The following is a 23178-nucleotide window of genomic DNA, read 5'->3' as shown; positions in this document are numbered from 1 at the left end:
GAAACCGAACAGTTCTGAGCATCTAAAGAACACCGCTAAGCTCTGGCGGGCTAAAGTGGAAAAAAAATGTTTTGGGGTCTAAGGGCCACACAAATGCTACAGAGCCACAGGTTGGGGATTGGCACCAAGGCTTTAGAAGCTTTGACTAGTTCTAAAGTGAATGTGCAACCCAACAGTTCTGATCTAAAGAACATTGCTTAGCTCTGACAGGCTAAAGTGGAAACAATAGAAACTAAACTGTAACAGATTCTCAAATAGGCCGCAAGTAAGAGGTACATGAGAAGGACAGGAGAGAGGCCTTAGCCCCTTCAGATCCACCAGGAGGTGGCCGTTGACCAAACAATAATCAGACTACAAAAATAGGGAGACTGGAGGCCCCCCCCCCCCCGAGAGTCAACTATGGACACCAAGGTGGGTGAAAATCAAAAAATTAAACTTTATTAAGGCACATAAGCCAATACTTGCAACAACAGTGTGAAGAGGTGTGGCAAACATAATTAAAAATCAAGGCAAGACTCAATGGGATAAAACATCAACCCGGGTTGGATATTAAAGGCTGATTGCATGGGGAATACAGTAACTTGTGTAGGTGGGCCCGTGTAGGCTATAAGAAGTATTGCACAGTCCCAGTAGCAGCGATCAAACACAGAGGGGTGAATAGAGAGTTCCTTGTAGATAAAGTCCCAAGTATATGGAATGGAAATACCACCACAATAGGTGGATCAGTGGTTGGGATATGGAGGTCCAAAAAGGGGGCTGAATCTAATGGTGCCAAGTTGGTGATAAGTAGGAGGCAAACAGGTGAGGTTTGCTTAATGGAAGGATCCCATACAGATATTACAGTAGGTGATGACACTCAATAAGCACTAGGTAGCGAACCATATACCTCTAGTAACCGTCCATGAAGTGTTGATCCAAGCCGTAGGATAAATACCCGGAAAGGATGGACCCTGTGGACACAGCAGCAGTGCAGCCCGGCCCGGCGTTCCCTGTAGCTAGCCTTCCTTCCGTGAGTTCCCCTGAAGCAAGGGGCGGGCAGTCCAGTTGCGGTCCGACGTCACGCCGGACGTAGGAGGCGGGGAACGTGCAATACTTCTTATAGCCTACACGGGCCCACCTACACAAGTTACTGTATTCCCCATGCAATCAGCCTTTAATATCCAACCCAGGTTGATGTTTTATCCCATTGTGTCTTGCCTTGATTTTTAATTATGTTTTACTCTGTGTTGTGCCACACCTCTTCACACTGTTGTTGCAAGTATTGGCTTATGTGCCTTAATAAAGTTTAATTTTTTGATTTTCACCCACCTTGGTGTCCATAGTTGACTCTCTGGGGGGGACCTCCAGTCTCCCTATTTTTGTAGTCTAAAGTGGAAACAATGCTGTGTTCTGGTCTGAGGGTTGCTTTTCATGATTTTGGGTTCAATTTAAATTGATATTTATGATTATGTTATATATTTGAGATGTAATCCACCTAGCAATTTTCTATATTTCTCGGGAACTAAGTTGTTGAGATAGCTGTACTTGAGTTCCTTAGTCTGCACACCTGCTGTGGTCATCATGAGGAGATTAAATCTCCTTGATGTATCTCTGGATTTATTTTATATTATGGAGACTGCAACTGGAGTAGCTGGGACACCCAAAAACGGGTGAGAAAAACAAAACTTCCTGCTGAACAGCAACAGAGCAGGGAGTTTTGTCAGGGAGCAGTGTAGACTGGGGTACCTGGGGTCCACCAAAGGAAATATTAGCAAGAGCACCCCTTCACATGTTGATTTATTAGGTTCTTCCTTTTGGAGTATCCAAGACATATAGGAATCCAGATGTTGACGCACTCCATAAAGATTAACGTCTAATGCGTATCTAAAGCCATTGAATAGGTTCTGAAAGGGATAGAACTGCTGCTTTTGTGTCAGGTTTTCTTGCCCTGAAGAAGGTGATCTTTGAGGCCACCAAAACACGTTGGATATTCTGTATTCTGTCAATATTAGGAACTTGTTGTAGGTTTTTCTTGCTGTCTGTGAACCTGCTGGGTAGATTCACCTTCTCTATTTGTGCTGGTGACCAATGTCACCTGAACCGAAAAGAAAATCTTCTTGGCGCTTTTCCACTGCATGGAACCGAACGGTTTGGCTTGCTTTTGTGCTTTTCCACTTTTGGTACCGCATAGTACGGTGTAGGAACGGTTCGGTACGGTACGGCGGCGCTTTTCCACTGCATGGAACCCAACAGTACGGCTCTCTAAAACAGTACCACCTCGATTGTGGTTCCAAGAGGTACCATACCGGTACCATATCCTACAATCCTTTGCATGCAGTTACTACTAGCCACTGATTGGTCAGAGAATCGTTGTTATCCCACCCACTTAACTTTAGTACTACTTTAGTGGAAAAGCAAACCATACCAAACCGTACCGAACCGTTCCAACACAGCAGTGGAAAAGCAAACCGGGCCAAGCAGGGCCGTGTAGAGCCGAGCCGGTACTTGAAGGAAAAGTGCCATTAAATTTTTAATTGGCACCAAAACAGGAACCAAGTAGAAACGTTCAAATGGGGACACCAGTTCTGCCGACAGCTGCCAAAATGGGGATTCTGCTCACCTGGGAGAGCTTTACTCTCACTATTGTGTCTACAGGACAGGAAGTGAAAGGAAACTGATGGATGGGGCAAAGTTTAGGCTTTTTGGTGGACTGACCCTTTAAGACCTTTTGAAGCCAAACCTTTTCTGTGCCCACCCCCAACCCAACTCTTTAATATGCTAAGCATGAGTAGTCTTTCACACATCACATATAAATTTTGTAAGTATGAAGGTTTCATAAACTGAGTTTCTCATATTCAGGTTGTATAAGAAAAGGCTGTAGTCCTTCTGAAATTACATTTGATTGCTAATATTCAGTCATTTTAGATGTAAGCTGTGCTTGGTTGAGTTGTTTCTGAAGGCACACTCAAAAGTTTAAATCTCGGTGTTCATATGTAAGAGATACAACCCTTTAACCCATGTACACTTCCAAGGGTTGTTTTACGTAGCATTAAATGGCACTAAGTGGAGCCATTAACATAAGCACTTGCAGAAAATAGAACAACGAGGCATACACGATACACATCCCTAGTTGACCTTAAAACACCATGACACTTGGAACTGTGCCTTAGACCATAGCTGTGATTACCAAGTAGACTATTATTAAAAGTGCCCTGTGAAAAGTGTTTAAACTATCTTGTTAAAGTGATAGGTTGAATGACTGGTAATCAGTGTCACTAGAATTAGTAACATTATTTAACAAGGAAGCAAATATGGAACCATATCCATACTAGACAAAGTGATTGCTAAAGGGCCCATTGACATGGTCTCAACTCCTTTGACTCCTTCAAGTTTTATAAAAAAAAACCTTCCCTTCAGTCTTGCACATTTGTATTGGCTCCTCTCCTGTACAGAAATTCCTTACTCTGATTTAGAAAAAAATGAGGTTGAAGGATTATTAGAGGTGCATGGAAGTCAGCCAGCCCCCAGTCTGATGTACTCACCCTCCAGTCTGTCACCAACCAAGTAGACCGGTCTCATGATACAAAGAACAGGGGTTTAGTTGACACACATTTGCAAACGCATGTGTAAGCTGCAGAGCCACTACACGGCACCCTGTTTTATCTGCAGTCCTAACACTTTCTAATTTAGTGTCCTCACACTGGAGGCACATGGCTGCTAATGGATGGATGGGAGAACAGGTGGGAGGGAGTCTTAGTTAAAGGTTAAAAAAGGCATTAGTAAGATGATAAGGAGGATAAAGGAATCAGCTTTACTGCTTTGCGTTAACAAGGCACCCCAGTCTAAAGCGTAAAATATGTAAATGTTACTTATCAAAGGGTAACCTGAGCCGGGGACAATCCACTCAACCAGCTCGATTAAATTAACTTCACATTATAAACCCCCATTCACATCAGAGGTCCCCAATCACATCAGAGGTTCCCTCATTACATCAGAGGTTCCTCTTTCACATCGGAGGTCCGCCCATCAAATCCATGGTCCTCCCTTCACATCAGAGTTTCACCCATAACATCAGAAGCCCCTCATTTACATCAAAGGTCCCCTCATCACATCAGAGGTTGACCGATCCCATCAGAGGTTCCCTCATTACATCAGAGGTTCACTCATTACATCAGAGGTTCCCTCCATTACATCTGAGGCTCACTCTATTACATCTGAGGCTCACTCTATTACATCAGAGGTTCATTCCATTACATCAGAGGTTCATTCCATTACATCAGAGGTTCATTCATTACATCAGAGGTTCATTCATTACATCAGAGGTTCACTCATTACATCAGAGGTTCACTCCATTACATCAGAGGTTCACTCATTACATCAGAGGTTCCTCCATTACATCAGAGGTTCCTCCATTACATCAGAGGTGACTACATCACATCAGAGGTCCTCCTATTACATCAGAAGCTCCACTTAACATCAATGGTCCTCCCATCACATCCAAGGTCCTCCCTTCACATCAGAAGCCCCCCCCCCCCCCCGATTCACATCAAAGGTCCCCATATCACATCAGTGGTCCTCCCTTCACATCAGAGGTTTACTCATTACATCAGAGGTTACCAGATTCAATCAGAGGTCCTCCCGTTACATCACAAGCTCCAGTTAACATTAGAGGCCCTCCCACCAGTATAGAGGTCCACCCATCCCATCAGAGGTTCACTTATCCTATCAGAGGTCCCCCATCATATCAGAAGTTCACTCATTACATGAGATGGTCCGCCATCACATCAGAGGTCCTCTTATCCCATGAGAGATCCCCCCCATCACATCAGAGTTACTCTTTTCATCAGAGGCCAGCTATACATGAGTCCTCCCATCACAGAGCTCCCCCATCATACAGCCTCCCCCCATTCACACAGCCCCATCTTCATATCAGATCCCTACCTTTTGCCTCCAGCAGAGCGGCAGAGAACGAGAGGAGGAGGTCTAGACGAGGCAGACTTCCATTTTCCTCTGTAGGTCGCCTGTCCTAAATCAGAGTTATGGGGTGACGCGTTGTCATGGTGACAGTGAGCTGGTTGCCATCAACATAGAAACAAATTATGCCAATCTGTCCTAGACCGTCATTGGTTGTTATGGTGCTTGGGGCCGACACCGTGGCAACTCATAATGCAGATCCAAGGCAAACTGAGTCCCATGCTTGCGTCACCCCAGGGGAAGACCAGACGACACCCCAGTTGAGGAACACTGAGCTAGAGTTCTTCTTTGATACCACTATTAATAGATGGGGTATCTATAATGGAGTCTGTATTAGGACCAGAACTATGAGAAGCAGATTTGTAATAATAATCCTCCATGAATAGAATATCAATATATTTAGCATTCTCTTCTTATTTCCTAACACCCCTATTAGAGTAATCACGCGCATGACCATGGCATGTTGCAAAAGTGCATCTTGAATAATATAACGGGATGTCAAGTACTTCAGGATTATCATTAGCATAATATGAGTGTTCGCTTCCACACAACTAAATATGAGACTCTAGTGAACCCCATGACTTAAAGCAAAACTCTAGCCCTCCCTTCAGTCGTGCACAGATATATAGGCTCCTCTCCTGTTACTGATTTCATTCCACACTTTGAGCTTCTCACAGTATGCATTAGAAGCTGCAGCAAGTCAGATAGGGCCTGCCTCATTTCCTGGCAGGAGGTCATCCTGCATCATCTAGCTCTTTCCTTCCCCAGCCTTACTGTCCCTGGCCTGCCCTTTTAAGTAATTACATTTTTAATTCCTTCAATTATGGAGGATTCGGCATTGCATGTGCTCAGCTTTTAATTAAAGTTCTTGTGCTGCACTAGTATGGTGTGCTCTCTTCTTTTACATTTTACTTTACTGTACACCATTAGAGATACATGGAGATTGCCATTGCTGACCTCTCCTGGGAATCTCACTTCTCTGGCTGTCAAGTTAGTTGATGCTAAAGTTTGAGTGCTGTGATAACGAATTGTAAAATTTTTCTGATGCTCATTTACAGCATGAGTGTTCTGTAACCCAAAAGTGTTATAGCCAGACACAGCCAGGCAACTAGTATTTTTCAGACGGACACCAGTCATCTGGGTTCCCATTCCCCATTCTTTTCATAAGACAAACTTCTAAACTGTTTAGTATTTCTACAAGGGTGCCATCTAGTGGAATATATTGTGTATGACAGCAATTGAAAAATCAAAAAATCTCTTGTGAACACAATAGCACTGGAAAAAAATGGGATTTTTGACATACCGTAAAATCCATTTCCCTGATGTTCATTGAAGGACACAGCACTTCATCTTAACCACTTAAGCCCCGGAGGATTTTCCTGCTCAAAGACCAGGGCCTATTTTGCGATTCAGCACTGCGTGACTTTAACAGACAATTGCGGTGTCGTACAACTCTGTACCCAAATGAAATTGACGTCCTTTTTTCCCCACAACAGAGCTTTCTTTTGGTGGTATTTGATCACCTGTGCGATTTTTACTTTTTGCGCTATAAACAAAAAAAGAGCGACAATTTTGAAAAAATAACAATATTTTTCACATTTTTTTATATGAAATTCCCCCAAAAAAAAAGTGAAAATCAAATTTTTTTAACATTTTAGGCCAATTTGATTTCTGCTACATATGTTTGGTATAAAAAAATCGCAATAAGCGTATTTTGATTGGTTTGCGCAAAAGTTATTGTGTCTACTAACTACGGGAAAGATTTATGTCATTTTTATTGTTTTTTTTACTAGTAATGGCGGCGATCTGCAATTTTTTTTGCGGGACTACGACATTGCGGCGGACAGATTGGACCCTTGACTGACATTTTTGGGGGTACCAGTGACATTACTACAGTAATCAGTGCTATAAATATGCACTGTTACTGTAAAATGACACTGGCAGGGAAGGGGTTAACTTTATTGGTGATCAGTGGGTTAAATGTATCCCTAGGGGCGTGATTCTAACTGTGGGGGGCGTGGCTTGTGATGTAACCACAGAGACATACGATCCTACATAGCAGGATGGTATGATCTCTACAGTTACATCAGGGAGAATGACAGGCGGCTTTGTTTACATCAGCCGCCTGCCTTTCTCCCTCTGCACTGGGCGATCGCGAGTGACCGACATCAGAGCCGCCAGTCACTCGCATGGGGAGGTTAGTGAACGAGCGGGGGTGGGAGCGCGCCTCCGGCGGCCCGCGCTCGCCCCCTAGAGGCTCGTAGGAGAGCGACGTAGCCCTGTGTCGGTTTGCCTGTAGGGGGCTGACTGCCGCAGTAAATAGTCGAGCTGCGGTCGGCAAGCGGTTAATGACTGTACAGTTATACTGCCCCCTAAAGAAAAAAAGCTTGAGCACGCCTATGGGGCAGTCCCTGGGGGTATACTCCCACTTCCTGATATAGGTTTTCAGTTTTGTAACAAGCAGTGTCAGAAGAAAAAAACAAAACTTCAAAGAGGGGTGGGTGCTGTGTCCATCAATGAACATCAGAGAAATGGATTTTATGGCAAGTCAAAAATCCCATTTTCTCTTTTGTTCATTAACGGACACAGCGAGTCTCATGGGGTTCATCCTCGCTCCTTCTCAATGGCTCGGATCTTAACCTTTCTTCAAAGGGGGGTTGAACAGAATTTGGCCTTGAGTACCAAACAAGGGCCAGGTAACGACCTTTGGCCACACACTTCCTGCTGCGTACTTTTCTTCAGGGCGTCTGACATTTGGTTCCTCCAGTGCGGGCTCCGTTGTAACCTTAGGATCTTAATTTGGTGCTTTCAGCTTTACAGAAGCCTCCCTTTGAAAATATTCGGGAGATTCCCCTGCTTACGCTGTACCTTTTTGGTGCGTGTATGGTGTAGAAAATCGGCGCTAATTCAAAACATAAATAAATGTGATACACTCTGTGACAATAACGATGTCCACCACTGTGGATAGTGCTCTATGTGATTAAACCTGATGCAAAAATTTCAAAGTAAAATCAATCCTCAATATAAAACTGTAAAAGCGAGCCTATACACAAAAGATCTTCAGTGGATGACTCTGAAAAGACTGTGCATAAATAAGTCCTCAAATAAATAAATAGTGTCAATCCCAAGGAAATATATATAATGCAATCACAAAATCAATGCAATCGATGAAAAAGGGTGATGATCAATATAATCGTTGATGACCGATATGTGATGAAAAAATTCCTAAAAATATTTCATAAAATAATTCATATAAAAAGTTGTGTATAAAAATATAAGTGTCTGAGAAAATCCCACAGTGTCCAATATACAATCAAAGATGAATGAAATAAATCTTCAAAGGATCAACCAATCGTAAAATATAACATCAGTAATCTGGATATCGATCCAATCTCCAACAAACAGGTGTGTAGTGGCCGCTTACCTCCCACACACCCTATCTGCACATGTGTATAATCCAAACAAGCCGATTGCTTTCCTTTGAAATGGGCTTCCGAACTCTCTCCTCTCTTGCGGGCATGTAATCACTGATGTTCACAGTACATCGATCTCCCAATGCAGTAACGATCTTCAGCTGCACAATATGCTCACTCCAAGCCGTTCCGCCTCATAGGATATAAAATGAGACGGCGCCTGTCCACCTGTACCATGCCCACAGCACTGCATCTCCTGTAGTATGCCCACAACCCCGGATCCTCTTGTACCATGCCAGTACCCTGCATTCTCCTGCACCATGCCAGTCACCCTGCATTCTCCTGTACCATGCCAGTACCCTGCATTCTCCTGTACCATGCCAGTCACCCTGCATTCTCCTGTACCATGCCCGCCGCCCTGCATTCTCACCCTAGGCTTATACTCGAGTCAATGATTTTTCCCATCTTTTTGTGGTAAAAGTAGGGGCCTCGGCTTATACTCGGGTCGGCTTATACTCGAGTATATACGGTACTTTCATACGAAAATTCTCGTATGACAGAATTCTACTTAAAGCGGAGTTCCACCCAAAAGTGGAACTTCCGCTTTAGGGAGTCCTGACCCCCCGACATGCCACATTTGGCATGTCATTTTTTTGGGGGGGGGGGGGCGGGTACCTAGTTTTGACAGGTACCCGCTCCCACTTCCGCTCGGAGCGCCGCGGCGCCCTGAGCGGAAGTTCTCCTCTCCCCCTCCCTCCCTGCAATCTTCTGGGACACGTCAGAGGTCCCAGAAGATTGCCGGCCAATCACGGCGCGCAGCGCGACTCGCGCATGCGCAGTGGGTACCCGGCTGTGAAGCCGCAAACTGTAACAGCCGGGTGCCCACAGCAGTGATGCCGGCGCCGAGGGAGAGGATCGAGGCTTCCGGCGGCCGCATCGCTGGACCGTTGGACAGGTGAGTAAATGGCTGGAACTCCGCTTTAAGTGATGTCATGTGTTGGATTGTTTTGTATGTGTTCTTTCATTTCTGAGCATGCCTAGTCTTGCTCTTAAGATTTTTTTCAGACGAAAACTGTACTAATTAAACGAAAATCAGACGTTGTGTTGACGTACGATAAAAATGTTATTGCCTGCACATCCAGCTTTTGTCGTCCGAAAATTTGTAATCGGCTGTCGAAAGCACCATACTAATGATCCGAAAATAGGCAGATTGTTCGTCGGAAGAAATGTTACTTCCGATTTTCGTATCGTGTGTACAGGCCTTTAGTCCATAGGGTTCAATATTGAGTTGGCCCACCCTTTGAAGCTCTAACAGCTTCAACTCTTCTGGGAAGGCTGTCCATAAGGTTTAGGAGGGTCTATGGGAATGTTTGAGCATTCTTCCAGAAGTGCATTTGTGAGGTCAGGCACTGATGGTGGAGAGAAGGCCTGGCTCGCAGTCTCTGCTCTAATTCATCCCAAAGGTGTTCTATTGGGATGAGGTCCGGACTCTGTGCAGGCCAGTCAAGTTCCTCCACCCCAAACTCGCTCATCCATGTCTTTATGAACCTTGGTAAAGATAAAGGAGATTGTACAATCAGATTGTATTGTATTTGGCCAGCTTTGGATTTATCAAAACTATGTAATAAAGGGCAAACATAAACAATCCATTAAATTGCTATCAAATCAGGCAGGCCCATGCACTACATAGTTTACGGTAGATCTAAAGATCATTATACAAATTGTATAGCCACTTACCGCCAAATCACGTACATGTCCGTCATTTGGCTTTAACTGGTTGTACCGGGATAATGATTGCAGCTACAGGCATCATCCTGCTATCGTTTTATAAAGCCTGGGGCCGGCTTTTCCATAAAAGCCATCTGAGGGGCTAATAAGCCACTGGATTGCTTTTACAAGTGGTGGGAATGGTCATCCATTCCCCCCTCTCGCCAATGCCCCTCCCACCAATGCCCCTCCGGGATCTCATGTCCTGGCGGAGAGCCCAGAATGAAAGCCAGTGATTCCGCCGGTTTACCACAGAGATGGTGGCGGACCTGAAGGTCCCTGATGATCTCTATGGTAATGGGGAACAGGAAGCGATGTCACTTCCTGGTTCTGGGATGTAAATGGCGCCATTTTTAAAATGGTAAAGCATCTGAACACGCTGATCTTGGTGTGATCGGAAGCTTTTAGGGCTGAGAAGACATCTAAGGTCTAATAGACCCCAGATCTCTCCATAAAGAGTACACGTTACTGCCTATTGCTGTCACAAAGGAATGCTTACTGTAATAGGAGGGCACACCTAAACAATCCATTCAGTTCCTATCAAATCAGGCAGGCCCTTCCACTACATGGTTTACGGTAGATCTAAAGGAGATTATACAATCAATGTGTATAGTGTATGGCCAGCAATAAGGAGATTGTACAGACATTGTAATCAGATTGTATAGCAATTTGCCAGCTAAAAATGATCAAGAATCATAAAATCAGAGCATCATATTATTGATAGTTTCTGATGGATCACACAAATATCTGCTTGTGTCAGTCGGCTGATTGTAATAAAACTCGTTTAAATCAGCTTTCTTTTTTATAAATCACTTCTGGTCGATCGTGTTTTCAATCAGCAATGAATATCTTGTTTTTCGATGGCTCATAACTGGATGGATCACAAATCTTCATTTGTGTCCATACATGCTTCAATTTTATAATACAATCGATCTGTGATTCCATCAATACGGCAAACAACTGAATGGTCATAACTTTCCTTCCAGTCAATTCAGAATTGTTTTAGATCAGAACTGAGTTGATTGGCCAGGGTGGAAATTATTGATCGTGTTGCATCGATCGGCAGTACTGAGATGCTTTGTTCATGAATTTGATTGTATTTCAAATCGGAATATGAGGTTGCATTGTGGAAGCAGAAATGTGATCAATAACTTACGATCGTATCTTCTCACTCAATTTCCACTTCGCTGATGTGTCATATCATTTAAATGGGTTGTCAACTATAGATTGATTATTCCTGTCTGAAGAAATTGATTGTTTATTGAAGCATATATGGCCACCCTAACATGTATGAAGAGGCAGGGTCATTAAAAGATTTGATCGTAGGTCATCGTAGCATCTGCATTAACACATACAATCTCCTAATCAGATCTAAGTGCAGCAAACAGATGCAATTTGCATGATAATTGATCTATATGGAGTCCTGCTCTGCAAGAGAAGTTATTTATTTTTGATTGTTTATCGATTTAATTGTGGTAATTAAATTCCACATTGATCAGATAATAATAATTGCTGCTTGTGTGTCTGCTATAATGGTGACCATAAATGATCGATTTTTTTTCTATTCAATAATGCCCGATAAAAATAATCGATCTATAGATATGCCACACACGGGATCATGGATTTTGATCGGTCCTTGGAATATACGATTGTGAATTATTGATCAGATCTCCGTTTCCACCATACATATGAAATACGGTCCTTTTCATGACCAAAGATTCTCAGTGCTGCCAATCGATGCAAACCAATCGATCATTTTCTGCCCGGGCCGATCGACTCAGTTTGATCAAATCTGATCTAAATAGATTAAAAGGGAGGTTACGCCTATTTGATTAGAATTTGGATCATATTGATTAAATCACACATTGATCGGATAATAAAATTTCTGCCTGTGTGCGACCATATACGCTTCAATAAATGATCGATTTATTTTCTGATCGATCTCTCCCAATAAGAATAATCCATCTATAGTTGGCAACCCATTGCTATCAATGTGCCACACACTGGAAAGTAGATTTCAATCAATAGTTGGAAGACTGTAAATTATTGATTGATTAATTCTGTATCCATCATACATACCAAATACAATCAGATTCATGAGAAAAATATCACGGTCCATCATTTTCTCTCTGGCCGATCAACACTGTTTAATCAAATCTGAATTGAGTCTAAATCAATCGGAAGGGGAATTATGCCTATTCGATTGTTTCTGATCATTTGGATTGAACTGCACATCTATTGAGTAATAAAATTGAAGTGTGTCACCATTGGGGGATTGCGGTCACTTCCTGTCTCGGTGACACCACCTCACAGGAAAGACATTTCTTTTTCTTCTCGGATTATTATCACTACTAATTACTCCTCTCTGATTTTACACCCATACTTATATACGGCTCTCCACTTCCTTCCCCAATGGAGGTAAACAATAACACGTGTCTACACTCTAATCTTCCTCTGTGTTTACAAAGGGAGACAATCCAGAGCTCTAAACACGCCCCTTCAATGTAAGATTATAGATGGTGTTGTCTGATTGGATAAGCAGAAGCAGTGCCTTCACTGATTGGATAGAGAAGGCGGGCACAGTGCTGCCTAGCAACCAGGTCAGCGCCCCGTTCTTGTTGGTAGCGTCTTTGTGGTTGCCTAGCAACACTTCCTCCTCCCCATTCTCGCTTCCTCTGATCCCTTCCTATGGCTCACCGAGGGAAAATGAAGTCGGGGACCCTCACCCCACGTGACAGCCAGTTCAGCATCAAAGTGAGACTCCGGGAGAGCCAGGAGAGCTTCTCAGTGCCCGGCTGTAGTCACCATATGAAGATGGCGGAGCTGAAAGAGAAGCTGGAGCTGCTGGTTGGGATCCCAATCCACCTCCAGAGGTTGTCCTATGTAGATGAAGGTGACAGGGCTGGGGGGAGGGGACAATAAATCATCATAATTGTAATTATATTACATAAAGTATACCTGTGTGTGTCCAGCTTTGTGCACCAGATCTAGGAATACCTGGAGGGTTACAACCCCTGTCAGGTTTTTATTCCCATCTACACTCCCCTAAATGTGACCCCTCCCCCCCCCCCCTCCTGTCTCAGGTCACATTTACTTCTTCCTTCAATATGTCCGCCCTATGTGTGACAAACACTCCAGAACCTTTTTGGGCAGGGAGCGCCGTGCGTTTTCTTGCGATACGTGTTTGTAGCGTGTTTTCTGCACAGCTAACAGCATTTGGGGTGCCATTAATATTTAGGGTGGTGTGAGCACAGGCATCGCATTACTGCGCAGATCACATGCCATGTCTCTGCGATGCCAATATACCCATACAGTTTATACAGATGAATTCTCATCTCATTCAGACCAAAATGGTACAGAACCTTTTCTTTGGTCTGCACTGGAATCGGATCACACCCATGCGATCCGATTCCAGTACCATTATACAGTTCACAATGCACTTTTTAACTGATCTGGGGGTGTCGTTAACTTTCTATTGACACCCGCAGTGATTCGCAGATGTTAGTGTGGACCGTCTGCGATTCAGGTGCGATGCGGGAACCCGCCTTAACAACTTGCCGACCGCCGCAAGTACATATACTGCGGCGGTCAGCCCCCCCTGGGCAAAGTAACGTATCGGTAAGTCACACGCCTGCGAGCCAATAGGGGGCGAGCGCGCGCCGGCGGAGGCGCGCCCCCGCTCGTTCACTGCCATCCCAGCGCGAGTGACCGGCGGCTTCCGATGTCCGCCCATCATTCGCGATCTCCCGCTGGAGAGGGAGAAAGGCAGACAGCTAATGTAAACAAAGCCGTCTGTCATTCTCCCTGGTGTAACAGCAGAGATCATACGATCCTGCTATGTAGGATCATATGTCTCTGTGGTTACATCAAAAGCCAAGCCCCTTGACAGTTAGAAGCACGCCCCTAGGGACACACTTAACCCCTAGATGTCTAATAAAGTTAACCCCTTCCCTGCCAGTGTCATTTTTACAGTAACAGTGCATATGTATAGCCCTGATTACTGTAGTAATGTCACTGGTACCCCCCAAAAGTGTCAAAAATGTCAGTCAAGGGTCCAATCTGTCCGCCGCAATGTCTCAGTCCTGCAAAAAAAAAAAAAAATCGCAGATCGCCGCCATTACTCGTTAAAAAAAAAAACAAAGAAAATTACATAAATCTTTCCCGTAGTTAGTAAAAGCGATAACTTTTGCGCAAACCAATCAAAATACGCTTATTGCGATTTTTTTCACCAAAAATATGTAGCAGAAAACAAATTGGCCTAATATGTTAAAAAATTTTGATTTTTACATTTTTTTGGGGGGGAATTTCATATAAAAAAATGTGAAAAATATTGTTATTTTTTCAAGATTTACGCTCTTTTTTTTGTTTATAGCGCAAAAAGTAAAAATCGCACAGGTGATCAAATACCACCAAAAGAAAGCTCTGTTTGTGGGAAAAAAAAGACGTCAATTTTATTTGGGTACGGCGCCGCACGACCGCGCAATTGTCCATTAAAGTCACGCAGTGCCAAATTGCAAAATAGGGCCTGGTCTTTGAGCAGCCAAATCCTCTGGGGCTTAAGTGGTTAATGGTGTCACAAGCACAACGCACATTTGCAGCACCTTTCCCAAACGTGCGTTTCCGGTGTTCAAGAAGTGTTAAGTGTGAATGGAGCCTTAGTGACAGCAGACAGGAAGTTAGGGGAAACCGCCTTTGTGTTATCCATACATGTTACAAACAGATTGTACGATCTTTATATGATGAACATTAGATTTACCATAACTAGGCATGGCGTCCACGGATTTGGCGGTTTGTTTGCCATGGTCCGGACCATTTTGCATTGCGCATATGCGCTCATGGGAGTACATTGGGGTTGGGTATGTTTGGTATCAGCAGTGTCGGGACAAGGTTATCTAGAGCCCAGGGTGTACATACAAACTGCACCAAACCCCCCCACCAGAAGCCAGCCAGCAGCCGACCAGCTCCCGATCAGCCAGTGGCTGAGGGTGCTGATTGGAGTGTTCTGGCAGTGTGTGTGGGGGGGGGGGGGGTGCATCCCCCTGTCAGAAAACATCAGCTCACCAGGGAGGATCGCTGTACTAACTTCGGATCATTAGTACAGTGACACCGACCAGAGCTGATTTTTTTCGGGTTGAAGGAAAAAAAAATCTCATAGTGTGTGGCAGGCTTAAGCAAAAATTCCCTGGACTCCCAGTATACATCTACCCCCCTGCTGAAATCCCCCCTGCCAGCTCAAATTATCTCTCTCTCCAAATCCCCCTAAAAAAAAAAATCACCCCTCCCAGCACAAATTCTCTCCCCAATTCCCCCTCCCAGCACAAATTCCATTTTGCTCCTGCTTGCATGGTCCTTGTCACCTCCCTGGTACAGGCAGAAATGATGAGAGGGCTCTCCCTTACACCTGCTTGTCCGCCGAGATTGATGATAGGGTAGGACAGGACATGGAATGCCTTTAGTAGGTTCTGGTCAACACAAGAACTGGATCTTGTGATAAAGTTGAAGCTGAAGAACAGGAACAAGTTCCGGATGTTGTCACAGGGCTTGCAGGAGGCAGGAATGTGGTCAGATGGGCAGAAGCTGCCAACAGGTGGGCAGCAGAGGTACAGGTTGGGAATTGTTGTCACAAGATAAGCTAAAGGGATAAGCCAGGTGTGAAGTCAAGAAGCAAGCCAGAGATCAGGTACTGGAGGGATCAAGACCAACGTAGTCAGAAGGCAAACAAGCAGGGTCTGGTCACAGGTGATAGGGGCAGGCGACCACTCAGCCATGGTCTTCAGTGCTTTAAATAGGCCACTGGGTGCCAAAGTCAATACAAAGTGCATGCTCATGCCTTTGTAGATGCACATGACTCTAGCTCTGTGCACCGTTCCACACACATGCACAGTTCTAGGAGTATGGGCATGAACTTGGTTTTCCTGACAATCCCACTCATATGGGAAAGTTTGGCAGGTGGTAGCATGGTCAGGCATTATAAAAACACAGATCAACTGCCTTTTTTTTACCTCCCCTTGGCCATCCATGTGGCAGGAGCCTAATGCCCCGTACACACGTGCAGATTATCTGCAGACTTTTGTCTTCAGATTTACCTTTTCTATGTAGTGCAAGGGCCTGCCGGATTGCATACAAATTGAAAGTGTTTAGGTTTGACCTCATATTATATGGCTTTGGTAAGTCTGCAGACAAAAGTCTTCAGATAATCTGCACGTGTGTACGGGGCATTACTCTATCCAAAAAAGTTACACTTTGATTCTATTATAAATTATAGGTGGTTTATATTCTTAGATAAGAACATACAATCTGTAGTAGTCCTGTAAAAGCCATGCAAATAGTTACTTATACAGCATCTTTTTTATAATTTTCAAATATCTCCTCTAGGTGGCATCTCATTAAGTGGTGTCAATGTTGCTTATTGTTTGTATACTTTAGAATAGTGGTCTCCAAACTGAGTACCAGGGGCCAAATATGGCCCTTTTCTTGCTTTTATCAGGCCCCTGGGGCACTCCACTGATACAGACAATGAAGCATTATTCCCCCAACTGACACCAGTAATGGGGCCCAATGACACCAACAATGAGGCACAATTCCTCTCAATGACACCAATGATGGGACAAAATGTCAACTAAAGACCCCAATAATAGGACCCAATGACATCAGTGATGGGGTACAATTTCTCCCAATAACATCAACGATGGGGCACAATTTCTCCCAATAACATCAACGATGGGGCACAATTTCTCCCAATAACACCAACGATGGGGCACAATTTCTCCCAATAACACCAACGATGGGGCACAATTTCTCCCAATAACATCAACGATGGGGCACAATTTCTCCCAATAACATTAACGATGGGGCACAATTTCTCCCAATAACACCAACGATGGGGCAAAATTTCTCCCAATAACACCAACAATATGGCACAATTTCTCCCAATAACACCAACAATGGGGCACAATTTCTCCCAATAACACCAACAATGGGGCACAATTTCTCCCAATAACACCAACAAAGGGGCACAATTTCTCCCAATAACACCAACAATGGGGCACAATTTCTCCCAATAACACCAACAATGGGGCACAATTTCTCCCAATAACATTAACGATGGGGCACAATTTCTCCCAATGACATCAATGATGGGGCACAATTTCTCCCAATAACACCAACAATAGGGCACAATTTCTCCCAATAACACCAACAATAGGGCACAATTTCTCCCAATAACACCAACAATAGGGCACAATTTCTCCCAATAACACCAACAATGGGGCACAATTTCTCCCAATAACACCAACAATGGGGCACAATTTCTCCCAATAACATTAACGATGGGGCACAATTTCTCCCAATGACATCAATGATGGGGCACAATTTCTCCCAATAACACCAACAATGGGGCATTGTTTTTCCCACTGATGTCAGCAACTTTTCTCCTCTCAATGGCCACTGTCTGCCCCCACCCCCTAAAGTTTAAAGGACAGCAAACTGGCCCTTTGTTTAGTTTGGAGACCCTTGCTTTAGACCATTTCTTGAACCATAGGTATCATTGACCGCATTTATATTGGTAACAGAACATCTCTTTGCTGCTTGTGATTTTAATTCCACAGGAGACATGCCAGACTCGTCTACCTTTAAATTCAATGGAGTTATTCCTGGAGGAACCATTTGTCTGAGCATCTGGTCACAGGACGGCTGGAGTGATCTTGTAAAAGCTGCAGCTGAAGGAAACCTAGTGGAGGTATATGAGAATTTCTTATTCATCAATGTCTGATTGCTATCACATAGGCCCTGTATTTGATCCCCATTTTTCATACAGGTTAGAAATACAGATGGATTCTAATACAACCATTCTCAACCAAGGTTCCTATAGAGATGTTAAAAGGTTTATTGAGCTATGGCTGATTGACCTTCTATCTGGTGGTGTCTGCATAGTTTTGGGTGCAATGCCACTTGGCAGAGCCAGCGGTCATGACACCTTTATAGCTGTCTGTAAGAGTGGCATTCTTGCCTCATTGTAAGAGACATTCTTCCTGCTGACCACCAATGTAAGGGGGAATTCTTCCCTCTGACCACAAATGTAAGGGGAATTGTACCCATTGTAAGGGCATTCTTCCCACTGACCACTAATGTAAGGGGAATTCAACCCAGTGTAAGGGGCATTCTTCCTACTGACCACTAATGTAAGCGGAGTTCTACCCATTGTAAGGGGCATTCTTCCTACTGAACACCAAAGGGCATTCTACCCAGTGTAAGAGCCATTCTTCTCACTGACCACCAATATAAGGAGAATTCTACCCATTGTAAGGACATTCTTCCCACTGAACACCAATATAAGGAGAATTCTACCCATTGTAAGGGCATTCTTCCCACTGAACACTAATGTAAGGGTAATTCTACCCATGGAAAGGGACATTCTTCCCACTGACCACCAATGCTAGGATAATACTACCCAGTATAGGGGCCATTCTTCTCACTGATCACTAACATTAAAAGAATTCTACCCAGTATAAGGGGCATTATTCTCAGACCACTAATGTAAGGGGCTTTCTTCCCACTGATCACAAATGTAAGGAATATTATACCCGGTGCTAGGGGCATTCTCCCCACTGACCACCAATGTAAGGGAAATTACACCCAGTGTAAGAGGCATTCTCCCCACTGACCACCAATGTAAGGGAAATTACACCCAGTGTAAGAGGCATTCTACCCACTGACCACCAATGTAAGGGAAATTATACCCAGTGCAAGGGGCATTCTCCCCACTGACCACTAATGTAAGGGAAATTACACCCAGTGTAAGAGGCATTCTACCCACTGACCACCAATGTAAGGGAAATTATACCCAGTGCAAGGGGCATTCTCCCCACTGACCACTAATGTAAGGGAAATTACACCCAGTGTAAGAGGCATTCTACCCACTGACCACCAATGTAAGGGAAATTATACCCAGTGCAAGGGGCATTCTCCCCACTGACCACTAATATAAGGGAAATTACACTCAGTGTAAGAGGCATTCTACCCACTGACCACCAATGTAAGGGAAATTACACCCATTGTAAGAGGCATTCTACCCACTGACCACCAATGTAAGGGAAATTATACCCAGTGCAAGGGGCATTCTCCCCACTGACCACCAATGTAAGGAGAATTCTAGCCAGTGTAAGAGGCATTCTTCCCACCGACCCCCAATGTAAGGGGCAATTTTCGATCATTCATTTGATTAGTTTATGGCCAGCTTAAGACTCATGAGACTATATATTTAGGTCCACACCACCAAAATGCTACATGATAGGGTTGTGCATGTGTAAGTACAATCATTTTATTTGTTTCTCCTTCTCTTTGTAGCTGAAATGTTTAGGAGTGACTACAGACAGTTCCTATAACACAGAAAATTCCTTGAGGTTTAGTGTAAAGCAGAGGAATGAGTGGATAGCTGCAAGAGCCAGTGTGGCCCTTTACATTGCTGCGCACCGAGGACACCTGGATATGATAAGTTTCCTTTTAAAGAATGGTAAGGCTGCCAATGCTTTTAGCATTTTTTAAATGTGTTTGCTTACCTATCCATTCCACACTTTGCAAGGCAGTGGCAATGTTCATGTCAGTTTGTCAGTGCTGCCTGGAGTGGTTGGATCTGCTCTGTGGTTCCCCCCCCCCCCCCCCATTTTTTCACTACCTATTGCACTATAGGTCTGTTTTCCCAAATCATGTGTGTAGTCCAAAGTTGGCCATAAATGCTAAGATTTCTTTAGTTCAGTCCCACAATGTGAAGGGAGAAATCTTTCCTGCCGGCTATTTTATCCTGATATCTGCAGCAGAAGCTGTTAGAATACCCAAACAGTGGCCACATCCGAATGTCTAGGTCAAAATATGAAATAGGACTCTCCCTGCAGCACGCTTCTCCTGACTGCCAGAGATTATTGAAAATTACTGAGAACTGCTTCCTCAGCTGCAGCTAATCTCTGATGCACCATGTTTGCGCGCATGCCTGGCTATAACTTGTACACCTTTCTAGCAAATTGTACCCAAAAACAGGGATTTTTAGTTCACATGCATTGCAATACATGCTTAACCTGGCTAACTGTGCCAAAGTAATCCCTCTCTGGCCATTCCCTACTCCACTCTGCAAAATTAAGTGAATACAGTGCCAATATGAGGCAAATCGACACAAGCTGTAGGAGAGCTACAAGGTTCAGGTGTGGTTACTGACCCACACTGCAATAGAAAAAAGATATATCTGTACTCAAATCCCAATACTTTATACATAAGTAACCAGCTATAACTTCAGGTGAGTACTATTCATTTCAACTACTGGAACCACACACCCTACTTTTCGGTGGATCAAGGTACTTCCATCTGTATTCTTATGCTGCAGTGCTATTTTACCCTCAGTGGTATTGATTTCAGTGGCTGCCTGAATTAAGACCCCAAGACTGATCAGCAATGCTCTTCCTGCTATTGATGTAGCACTGCCCCCTAGGGAGCTGATGAAATTGGATTACCCTGGGTTACCCATAGCAACAGTCTGTTAAACTTATCACTTTAAATCATTGACCAAGGCCCCGTTCACATTGCCGCGACCCGACTTGGGGGGGGGGGCGACCTCCAAGGTCGCGGTGTGAGCAGCGCGCCGCGACCTCGGAGCGGCCGCCACGGACTTCATAACATTGAAGTCTATGGCGGTCGCCTCCGGGTCGCCCCAAAGAAGCTCCGGACCCTTTTTCTAAGTCGGAGCGACTTGTGTCGCTCCTATTAGAACGGGTCCACAGCTTCCCTATGGAAGGCGACCTGTGAGGCGACCAGGTCGCCTCACAGGTCGCCTTAGTGTGAACGGGGACTTAGTCAATAAACAGTCCAGGGGATTTCTTTGTTTTTATTTCAAATTGGGATGGGAGAAGGGATAAATGGGATACTCCAACTAGAACTATGCACAATCCTGAGGACAACTAGTGTGTGTGCGGTAAGGCCGCTGCTTCACTTTGCCACTGAAGTGAAGATGAAGAATCTGAACTCCTGTTTAGGTCACTCTTCAGGGTCTAATTTGGCACCCCCTTTTCTCTCTGCCTGTGTGTGCTGAACTCCTGTCCACTGACACTACTGGTGTGGTCCCCTTCCTGGGCAGACCACCGGCAAGCTTCCCAGTACTACACTGTTTTTCCCTGGGTTGCTTCTACCTTCAACCCCCTTGTCAGCATGCACTGGACCTTCCGAATCAGCACCACACCTCTAATTCACCAGGCCGACTGCCTGTGACCATCTTCCATACTGACAGGAGGAGAGACAGCCGTCACCCTCCTCCTGGGACCTGGCTTCCCGCCCAAAGACCCTTGTCACATGTGCCCTTGGCTTTTATAACTTATCCCAGAATGCACCACTGCTTGTGCAAACCCACTGTGATAGTTACAAAAGCCTGTGTCACTGGCTGGGTTTCCTCCACTGACCAACAGGATCCCCTATTGGATACAGTGGGGACACTCCCTCAGACCAGGTGAATCACACATGGACACATGCAACAGGCCTAACTATCGATCAGGCTCTCCTGATAAGCAGGCAGAGCAAAAAAACTATACTTTCCCTGGCACCTATCTAGGAGGGTGCTGCTTTGATATATTTGGTTATCAATATACGGCTGAGAGGTGTAAGGAAAAAGTTACCTTATAGCTACTTTAGACTCCCCTGTCTATTTTACAGATTATGAGGGGATGCAACTCTGTCTCTCAGAATTTTCACATTTTTTTAATATAATGCAAATGTAACCGGAACAGCCAAAACACACAAAGGTGGGCAGGAACACCCAAAGCCACACGTGGACAGGAGTTACGAATTATGGCACTGTTGAGGTCTTCATATCAAATGATAATAAAAAAATTGGCATTACTTTACTTTTCCTGGCTGGTAATCAGATAAAGTATTGGAACATAAACAATATTCCTTGTTCTGGTGCACAGTATTGAAATCCATACATTGACATCTATGGCACATGTCTGGAGTTAGGATAGATATTATTTTATTTTTTGTTTTAGGAGCCAATGTACTGGCCAAAACCAAGCTTGGAAACAGCCCTCTCCATGTGGCTTCAGCTATGGGCAAGTGTGACTGTGTAGATGAACTTCTAGCAAATGGAGCGCAAACGCAAGATGTCAATGAAAACGGACATACGGCTCTTGGTCTGGCACAGTTATGGGGCCAGAAGAAGGCTGAACGCCATCTCTTCCTGTTCCAATGGCGAGAAAGAGCGGCCACTGTGTCTGTCAACGGTCATCTAGACCCCTCTGAACTTTTTGCCCATCAAAAGTTTGACTCCAAGCTTAAAACCTGGAGGAGCGGATCTTATGCTAAGCGGTACATGGCTAACCTTGTCCAGTATAAAGAATTTCAAGGGTCGGGATTTAGCGCTCAGAAAAAACACACTGCTGCAAGCACAGATCGAATAACAGGAATCTGAAAAATATAGTAAATCTCTGAACATGTTCAGGTGATGTTGATGCAAGCTGAGTATCTGATTTATGAAAGTTAAAGCCTAACCTGCCAAAACTTTTTTTTTAAGTTTTGAATGTCGTGAGAAAGGGTCTAAAGTTAATCATGCACCAATCTTATTGTATAACCTCTGCGCAATCTTCTTTAGATTTGGAAAATATAATACGACGGCCTACCTAAGCTATCCATTGTATTTTAATAGAACCAGGAAGGTCCACCACTGTGTAGTTGTTGGTAGGTCAAATGAAGAATGTACAAACAGATTGTAAGTGTTGGAACATATGAGCATCAATGTAGTTATATAAACCCGAAACAAATTTTTAAAACTTCCAGGTGTGTGTACCTCGACATGTTTCGTGGCAAACCACTTCTTCGGGAGGATTTTTTAACACACTATGCTCTTTCTAGTGTTCAAGACTCAAATGGATCACAAAACCCTGTGCGCGACCACCAAATCCTCTCACTGGCGGACAAGGGAGACACAGGATTTGAGATGATAATAGGATGGCATATAAAATTTCAGTGATAGACTGGATAGTCTGCCAATGGTGGAAACGAAAAATGAGCCAGG

At 44.2% G+C, this 23178-nt stretch overlaps 1 protein-coding gene across 1 annotated transcript; it reads left to right on the top strand.

Moving 5' to 3' along the window:
• The first annotated feature begins 12802 nt into the window (after positions 1-12802).
• ANKRD60 (ankyrin repeat domain 60) lies at positions 12803-22629 on the top strand. The gene is made up of 4 exons (XM_082272742.1): positions 12803-13026; positions 17741-17871; positions 19479-19644; positions 22154-22629. Exons 1-4 carry the CDS (start codon positions 12822-12824, stop codon positions 22573-22575), a joined length of 924 nt encoding a protein of 307 aa, XP_082128868.1. The 5' UTR covers positions 12803-12821; the 3' UTR covers positions 22576-22629.
• Positions 22630-23178: the final 549 nt, after the last annotated feature.

This window comes from Pelophylax lessonae (genome assembly GCF_965119305.1).
Source record: "Pelophylax lessonae genome assembly, chromosome: 11".
Taxonomy (NCBI): Eukaryota; Metazoa; Chordata; class Amphibia; order Anura; family Ranidae; genus Pelophylax; species Pelophylax lessonae.
Note: the sequence above shows the minus strand (reverse complement) of the source record. Positions and strands in the feature narration are given on the sequence as shown.

Excerpts from the sequence above, each read along its gene's own strand:
- ANKRD60 (XM_082272742.1), top strand. The coding sequence starts at position 12,822 with ATGGCTCACCGAGGGAAAATGAAGTCGGGGACCCTCACCCCACGTGAC. Across the intron at positions 13,027-17,740 it reads GTTGTCCTATGTAGATGAAG|GAGACATGCCAGACTCGTCT; the intron begins GTGACAGGGCTG and ends TTAATTCCACAG. Across the intron at positions 19,645-22,153 it reads AAGTTTCCTTTTAAAGAATG|GAGCCAATGTACTGGCCAAA; the intron begins GTAAGGCTGCCA and ends TTTTTGTTTTAG.